The sequence below is a fragment of the Gavialis gangeticus genome, unplaced genomic scaffold, assembly GCF_001723915.1.
Source record: "Gavialis gangeticus isolate Ggan-Ray unplaced genomic scaffold, GavGan_comp1, whole genome shotgun sequence".
Classification (NCBI taxonomy): domain Eukaryota; kingdom Metazoa; phylum Chordata; order Crocodylia; family Gavialidae; genus Gavialis; species Gavialis gangeticus.
Window position 1 is genome coordinate 46,005,786 of NW_017728996.1, and position 9,513 is coordinate 46,015,298.

Here is a 9,513-nt window from a genome sequence, read left to right on the forward strand (position 1 = left end):
AAATATAAATTAATCTTATTACACTGTAAAAAATACATATTGCTTTGTTTCATATCATTCAAACCCATTTAGTGGCTAAGATGAAAACAAGCTTTTAACAGACAGAATAAAGAAATATGTTCTCCATTCTTTGATTTAAAGGACCCATCCAAATCCAAAGAATAAAATAACTTTAAAGTTCTGACTTTTTATTTTAGTTTATTTATAGACAACTAGCATCAAGAGAGAAATCGCAACAAATGAAGTAAAACAAACTGAGTCTCACCTTGCACTCTACAACACTCTGATCTGATTCACAAGTAACATAGATTTCATCGACGGCCCGTCTAAGATTGTCAAAAAGAAATGCCCAGTATCGAGCTCGCAGATCAACTTTGCGAGGCTGTCTTGTTTTCGTTGGGCTTTTGTCGAAGTTTTTATCTCCAGCTGGTGCTGATGTTACTTTACATTCTCCTGTAGTGCTCTGAAAAAACGAGATACAACATGAAAAACAAAACAAATAAAAGAATGGCAAGGGGTTGGGCTTCTGTATAACACATTTTTCCAACAAAAGTAAACATTTTCAAACAAGACATTCTTCAGTGAGACTTGCATCATAGCCTACTGACTGAGTACTTCAAACATTTTTTCTCACCTTAAACAAAAGGGGCAGTTTTGCAGGACCTAACTTCTGTTTCTCTGACACTTAATTCAATATTTACACTGCAAACTGCACAAGATATTCTGCATGCATATCGGAAAGTTATATTTGCCCCACTACTTGTTCTGACAAGTGTATGTCCAGAAGGTACAAATGCTGTTTTGCTAATAACCACACAAGGTATATTCAGTTATGAAATAAATGTCATTACAGGCATTATATAGAACTTTTTGTCTCAATTGTTTTAGTTAAAATATGATAACTTTAGTGTGCAAGTCCCAAGGTCAGAGAATAACTGCTGTGGCTGGCCTTTTCATTGGTATTTTATGATTTCACTGTAGAGAAGACAGAACTAAATTAGCTGCAAAGAAAAGCTTTAAGACTTTAGAAGCCTCATGTCTTCGCTTGACCAGACCACTTTCTGTTCACCAAATTATTAACCATTACAAGCCAATACAAGCCCAGTGTAAAGCATGGAATGCCATTTTTAATTGTACTATTCCTGCTTATGCCCTATGTTATTTTGATTTTAAGAGTCATAATTTCCATAACATAACTGTACCTTAAACTTCCACCTTCACATTTAATCAAAATAAATGGACTACATTTGATCTAAGGTGACAAGAGGACAAGTAACTGATGTACAAACACTGTTAAATTTGACACCTGTTTTCTTTGGATTCTGATCACCCCAAAATTATCTTCATAATTACTGGATCACACAAGGTCTACTACGTGCCCTCTTGGAAGCAGTGATTTATCCCTATGCATCTGCTGATCTTGCAAGTTGAATTTCATCCCCTGTCAAAGTGGAGGGTAGGATCTTCCTAGGCTGACTGATGTAACATTAGCCAGTCACAGGAAACATTCGGTTTGAAGCACATCTCCTTTGCTGATCACTTGAAAGTGGAATTCAGTCAGATGCAAGATGCTTAAGATTCACTCCTGTGATGAGAGTCAAAGAAGAGGAGGAGTTTCCCATAGACCAAGCCAGAAAGTGAAGGAGTGCCTCACCAGCAGCTGGGACAGGAATGCCAGTCGGTCCAAAGTGATTCTTCATCAAATGCTAGTTTTTAAATGCATTAATCATGCACATGGTTTTGAAGCCCCCACCCAGGCTCAACTCCACTGCCTCTGGGCCACATAGCGGGGCAGCAGCGGCAGCGGAGAGGACCACAGGGAAGCGGCGCACAGACACACAGACACACAGGAGCAGTGTCAGCCTGCATACTGTGTAGATCAGTGATGCACCATAAGTCTGTGGAGGGGGAGGGGAAGGAGGGAGAGAGGGAAAGGGTGGTTGGGGGCAGATTGAGGCCCCCATGGCAACAGAGGAAATGGGGCAGGGCCTAGGGTGAATGGGGCCCTGGAGCGGAGCTTTGGGCGGCTCGTCCAGGGGCAAAGGGGGGGCAGCGACGTGCAAGCCTGGGGGAGTCATGGGTGGCAGGTGCCCCCCAGCTTTGTGCATAGGGTAGAGGTAAGTTGCTCACTGTGGGCTGGGGCTCTGTTCTTGCTCCCTTTGCCCCAGGAGCCACATGCTGGCCGCAATATGCATCTGCTGCCCACCTGGCAGTGGGAGGCACAACATAGTGTCTCATGGTTCCCAGGGCAAAGGCAGCAGGGCACAGAGCCCCAGCCCACAGTGACACACCCACCTCTACCCCACACACAAATCTGGGGGGAGATGTGCCCTCCATGCCTCCCCAGGGGGGTACGCAGAGGCGGGAAGCCACACCCCACCCATACCTCATACAAACCACCCGCAGCTCTGTCCCATGACCAGCCCCTGCCCCACTCCCTCCCTTCAGGTGGAGGTGTCAACCTGCGCCCCACAACCCCTTCCTTCTCCTCTACCCCTCCCCCTCCACAAGCTTATTTGCTGGGCGCTGTGTGTGCATGCATGAATGTTTCTGTGCATCTGCCCCTCAGTCCCAAGCCACAGCCCTCCGAGCCCTGCTGCTGCCTTTCACTCCTGACGCACAGAACCCTGCATCCTACCAGGGCACGCAGGCAACTCCCCGCCTTAGACTCCAAACCTCACACACACACACAGACAGCCCCCCACACCTTCATAAATTCCCCCCAACACACACACCACACCAACCCCAACCATACAAGGTGCCTGCATAATTTTGAGTTTTTCTACGCATAATTTTGAGGTTTCTAGCTGTGTGATTAAAATCATGATTTATTGCGACTATATATATTTTTACACATAAAAATACAACAAACTAGGCAAAAACAATGAAAGGACAGATCATTAGTCTTGCATTCATTACATTAAACATACATCTCTTTCAGATTCATAAAACAAAATCTAATCTTCTTCAGCATCATGACAATGCATCCAGTAATATACTAGAAGTTATTTCCACATCTGAGTTAATGTTTCTAGCTATAGTTAGAGTTTCTAGCAACCCTCCCTGGATCCACCTGTGAATGTGTCCATCTGATTAATTTATCACAAACCTTTTCAGCAGCTTCAGTCTTACAAGTGGTAAAATAAACTCAACAACTCCAGTGCAACTCACCAACTGAGAGAGACTGATACTAGTTACGGTCTCTCTTTTACATATTCTTAATTTTAATTTAAAGACCAAAGGAAAATCCTTTCAATTTTTCCTACTTACAAATGGATATGAAGTTACTTTCAGCTACACTTCCACTTTAATAAAAGGCTTAAGGAGTAAGCAAGCTGGCTCCATCCTTGTTGCACTACAGAGACATTCAAGGTGGGAATCCATGTGGACAGGAGTACACAGTCTTAAATTCCAGGACTGACACCTCTCCAGAGGTGTAACAAGTCAAGTTAGTGCCTGAGGAAAACCCTGCAGGAAGGTGGGTTGGAGCACATAGGTCCTGAAAGCAGGGGGAAGGTGTGGGTTCTGAGTGTGCAAGGAATGGTTGGAGGCAGAGATCCAAGAGCTGGGGTGGGAGGGTGAGGGTCCAATAATGGGGAGGGGGAACGAGGCAAATCCAAGAGTCAGGGTTTGAGTGGGGGGAAGGGAGAGAGCAACAGCCTTACCCATCCAGAAATTTCTAAGGAGTCCCAGCTGAGCTGCTGTTGACATTTGCACTCTGCCTGCCCCAGCTTTGTTCTTAAAGCATGAGTGGGCAACTATTTCAGCTGGAGGGCCACTTAACCAGTTTTAGCAGGTTGTTGAGGGCTGCACACACACAACCATGTATACATACACACACACATACAGACATGCACACAGGAGAGCTCCATGCAGCCAGGCCAGAAATGGTGCCAGAGCAGGAGCTGGAACATGAGCCTGCCCCAGGCTGTAGCACACTTTGGCCCCCCACAGATTCTGGAGCCAGCACCTGCTGGCTTTATCAGCAGTTGGAGCACACGGCTAGGGTGGGCCAACCCAGCAAGTGCAGGGCCCCTTCCCACAGCACTGACTACGTGTCAGAGGTTTCCACTCCCCAGCACTGATTGGGGCACATAGCAGGCACCTGGCAGTTACCTACCGCTTCAGGAAGATGACCTGGGCAGCTGCTGGTGGCAAAGAGGCACCATGTGGCCATGTAACATGGGCTGGCAGAGCATGGGGCACCACACAGGAGCCACTCCTAGCCAGGTGCAGCCTCTACGCATGGGGGATGGAGCCTGGCTGAGAGCCTCCAAACAGGTCTCCCGCCATCAGGGCTCCTGAAGCATGTGTGTACACACAAGCACCCTGACCCTGATGGTGGGGCAGGACAGAACACTGCGGAAGCCCATAGCTATGCTCCATCCCCTGTGGACATAACCTGGACAAGCCACACTCAGGCTCTGGCTCTGCTGGCGCTGTGGGGGATGCTGGACAGAAGCAGCCCTACCTGCCCAGCTCTTCAGGGCAGGCCCTGGGTGAGATGCACTAAGGCCCCAGTCTCTGCTGATGCCACAGTGCCAGGCAGACAGACGGGGCTGCTTTCACCCAGTATGTCCCGCAGCACCTGGGAGATGAAAATCTGGACCCGCAGGCCCTGGGTGCCACCTGCCATGGCTCACCCAAGGCCTGCAGGGCCAAATTTCATCTCCCAGGCTGTTGCATAATACCAAGCAGGCAGGCTGACAAAGTTGCCTCCACCCAGTGTCTTCTGCAGCACCAGCAGACACCAGAGCTGCTACCCATGCCGCCTACCAACAGAAGCCAGGGCCCAAGCACATTTCACCCAGGACCTGCCATGCAGTGCTGCTGTCTGCCTGTGGGCTAGATAAAAATAAATTGGTGGGCTGTATCCCAGGTGGCCCACCCCTGTCTTCAAAACAGTCCTGGCTGCTGTTGTTTTAAGTTCCTGCCAAGATACAGACTGCACAAGTGGGAGGCAATTCTAGCATCCCTTCTAACTTGGTGCCTAGTGCAAGTTCCCCTCTTGCTCACCCCTAGTAACACTACTGCACCTCTGGACTGAGCACTACAAAAGAAGGCAACTCCATATAGACAGATTAGTAGGAAAGTTGTAGAGACAGGTTTAGCTTTTACTGAAGGAAAAAATGTAATTTGCCCTGATTGGATTAAAATTCTATCCTTCTCACTTGAATTTTAAACCTGAGAATGTCCCACCACCCAAATACATGTGCAGATTACATGACCTACAAAGTATAGATGTCCTGAGCCACCAACAGTTTGAATCTTATGTAGGAACACCTAGGAGTAACGTGAAACCACTAAAACCTCTCTCTAATGCCATAAAAAGTCACGGATCTTTTTCCAAATCCTTTTTTAAAAAGATGCTCCTTGGTTTATGTTCAAGGTCTTAGCCTTCAGGTTAAAGTGTATGATGGCTAATTTATAACTTCTTTAAAGTACAGTTTATGATGGGAAAAAATGACACAGTTTAAACTAATGTCATAAATGGCTGTATTATAACAACAGCATTTACCTTCCACGGTCAGTATTTATTAAAATGTGACCTTGGTAACATGATTAAGCTTCTACTCACATTCAGCAGAGGTTGTGAACATAAAGAATGAATTCACTACCTCAAAGTGGGCCTGAGGAACTATACATAATTCACACAAACATGTCCAAAAATGCCTGTTTTTAAGCATTCTTTTAAAGTCAGAGTTCATGTTTCACTCCAAGTTTAAGCTTTCTGCTATATTTGACATATATGTTGATTAGTTATCTTTCCTGAATGTCAATTGTATTTTAGTAGGGGTAACTCAAGCATGAACTGAAGCAGTTCTATAGTTGCAGCTATTACTAGATTTCGAATCTATAGCTCAAAAATCTCAACAGAAATCCCTGCTGCTTGAAATTGATCGTATACAATCATTTACCTATGAGTATTATTTTTTGAAAGCATGAAGTTATGTAAAGTTTTATAGAAAGCTGTTCGTTCATCTAATAAGATTCTAAGCTGTCATCTCTAAAAGCTTGGTCAGCTTGGTCAGGCAAATGCCATATTTAATTTTATTTATTTATCTATAAGGAGATTTAATACAGATAACCAGTTTGTAAGTAGTAAATTGTTCATATTTACTACAAATATTTCAAATGTCTGTAAAAAAAAAACAACAACAACAACAAAAAACCCAGCAGGGTCCCTTGCACCCCTGTACACACTTCCCAGTCCCTAATCACTACTTCCCTATTGCATTTCAAAAATTAAAGGTGTCATAAAATTAAAGTCTTGTATATACATATTTAATGATCTTTAACCAATTAATGTAATCTAGGTATATTACCATATTACTCAAATCCAAGACAACTGTGATTTTTTTTTTAATTTTCCACATATTAAATCTAAATTATTGTCATCTTAAATTTGTCCTCCCCACCACTGCAGCAGGAAAAGCAGGGGGGACAGGTAGGCAGGAGGTGGAGGGTAGGCAATGGGGGGGATATCAAGTAGCTTGACCTCTGCCTTTGCCCCCCCCACTTGTCCCCCCAGTAGGCTGCACCCCCTGCCACATCTACCCCTGCATCTCCCTGTAGCCTTAGGCCCCCTATACCGCTTTGTTCCTAGTCACTGCCTCCTCACCGCTACTGGGCTGGGCTGAAGCAAGCATGTGCTCCATGCCCCAGGTTGGAGTGGGGACAGAGCCTGCTGGGCCCTCTGTAAGCTGTGGGCCTGGGCTGCCCCTCTGCAAGCTGGTGCATCCCTGCAGGAGGTGCATCTCTGGTTACTAAGCAACCCGCGCACCCAACCCTGGCCTGACCCACCCCAGCCCCAAACCAGGGAGGCCTAGAGACAAGGAGTGTTGGCCTGGCAGAGACTTTTGCTGGCAACACTGTGGCTGGTTCCAGCCTCCCTGCCTGCAACAGTGGCAACTGAATTCAGGTAACAGCCCATTGGGCCAGGACCAGGGACTTCTGCTGGGGAAAAGGGGCGGCAGCACAGGGAGCTGTGTGCTATGGGGCTGGGTCAAGCTGGCCCTGCATGCTGCTGCCACCTGCAGCCAGGGACTGGGGTGGGAGTACAGGGAGCTGCACATTACGGGGCTGGGCAGGGCTGGCCCTACTCACTGTCACAACGTGCAGATCCAAGGATCGGCACACTCCAGGGACTCCAAGGACCACTCCCCACTCCTGCCCCTGCCCCAACATCTACACCCTCCCACACACAGTCCCATCCCCCCACCATAACCGCTCACACACCCACAGCCCCTACCCCAACCACATATCCCAAATCCACACCCCTCCACATACCATATCCACACTGCACACACACACACCCCCATACACACACACACACAATATACAACAGTAAGACTGTATTTTGAGCTGTTACGCAATTGCCTCTAGATACACAATGCAAACACATAAATGAGGACAAAAATACTTTTTAAATAAAATTAAAATAAATTATAGTAGATGTTTAATTATTTTAGTACATTTTTCCCCCCCAGTTTCAAGATGGCAGCACTCTCCCTCCCAAAAGGAGTACTTCTAGGGCAAAGGGAGGGACTTCCAGTGGCAAAGGTCAGGTGTGAGGGATGGGACTTCTTGTCCCAAGATGGCAACCAGGGACAGGGCATCCATCAAGGGGCAGGACTACCCTTGCGGCCTTAAACAGCTCACCAAAACTCGTTAAGCAGCCCTCCAGCTGAAATAATTGCCCACCCCTGCCTAAAGGACTGTTTTCTTTCCTTATACCAGTACTTTCATTAACCTAAGGTATAAAAGACTTGATTCACATGCTTATAAAATCTGAACTTCTGAAGATTTGATTTATGATGATAGTATAATGGACAATAGTATTCAACTAATTCTACTGTTATGCAGTAACAGACACTTGACTATTTCTCTAGGCTAAGCATGAAACATGCTATATCAATAGAATAGTAGGAGGCTGCAGTTATATCATTCATTTATCAAAGTTCCAGCATACAGTTAAACTATAAAATAGGCAACAAATTCCTTGGGAATAGAACTATACCTAAGGGTAGACACTGAGGTAGGAGATAATTAAAGGGTTTTTTAAGCCCCATGGCCCTAGTCAGTTCTGATACTCTACATCTGAAATTGTCACCATTTGATATCTGCCACTCAAGGGAAAGGAAGCCAGCTGTTAACAAAAAACCCAGATTGCATCCGATGCCTGGCATTTTAACCTCCATTAAGTCCTTGAAAAGGGTCAGACTGAATGAGTTATTAACCAGCTGCACTACTGGCATCAACTTAATTCAGTAGCAAAATACAACATTCAACTCTTATTTTTAAAATGGTCATGACAGAATACTTCTAGAAGGAGGATATTATCAAAGTTGTAAATGAATGACTATGCTCTGTACAAACAGTAAATGCCTGTTTCTAGTCGTATTATCAGCATTGTTTTAATTAAATTACCAGCAAATTGCAAAACTAAATCTTGAATAGCAATTTTTTATTCTAGTCACATGCAAAGAACTAACATTGCTTTTGAACAATAAAAGTACATTTGACAAGGCAAACAGAAGTGGAAATTTCTTAGCTGTAGATGTATGTATAAGCATTCTAAAGTTTATTTAATTCTTTAGTTAACACCTCCTGAAAATAAGTTCAAGACCATTAAACAAAAATTGCAAAGCTGCTGGCTTTTTAGCCAGATTGTACATTTCAGAAACATGCTCAGGTTAAGAATGGTACAGACTTGTGGTGTTCCCACAGATGGATTCAGGCTCTGGAGACACAACTGCAAGCCATCTAGTACTTGCAGGCTATACTATCCTGTGGGGTAGAGCATTATGCTGCACTCTCTACAGCAGACCAGTCTGCAGAAGGATTAGGCAAGGTAATTACTCCATCTTTTCTTTACCTCCTTTGGAACCATTTCGTTGTACACTAGGGCTTCAAATACTTGAATGCATCTGCTTGAAAAAAGCATGAAGTCACTGCTAACATGTGCCAATTTACTACAGTGATCATCACAGTATCAGAACCTATAAAGAAACGCACAGAAAATTTACTCAAATCCTAAATAGTTGCAAAATCAAGTCCTAAATATTTGGTAGTAAATGCTGAAGGCAAAAGGTTTTTATCAAGAGCCTTAAATTTATATTGGTCCACTAAACAAACTAAGAGGTATGAAAACCATGCACTGGGATTCAGGTTGGGGTTTTTTAAAAAAAAATCTTTATTATATATAAAATCTAATTTGCTTTACATAATAGGGCTATGTGAAGCTTTGGTTGGTGATTCAATTCAGAGGAGATTCAGCTCTGAATCCGAATCAAATCAGCACACCAATCTAAAGGTCCGAATCGATTCAAAGCTCTCTGAATCTTTAGAGAGCTTTGATGATTTGGACAGTCCCCGGTGGCTGCAGCGGGGAGCTGCAGATGACTCCAAACTAATAAGTACTGGGGGAAAGGGAGGGGGGCTGGGGAGGGGACCATGGGGGGGCCCCTGCCAGCCTCCCCAAGCCCCACACTTCCCCAGCCCCCCCGCAAC

At 45.0% G+C, this 9,513-nt stretch overlaps 1 protein-coding gene across 4 annotated transcripts in view; it reads right to left on the reverse strand.

The window, feature by feature from the left end:
• SCAPER (S-phase cyclin A associated protein in the ER) overlaps positions 1-9,513 on the reverse strand; it is a 454,172-nt gene that overhangs the window by 399,968 nt on the left and 44,691 nt on the right. For all 4 annotated transcript variants that reach the window (XM_019504422.1, XM_019504423.1, XM_019504424.1 and 1 more), the window contains one exon: positions 266-463. In XM_019504422.1, coding sequence (XP_019359967.1) covers positions 266-463 — 198 coding nt within the window. The remainder of the gene's footprint in view (positions 1-265; positions 464-9,513) is intronic.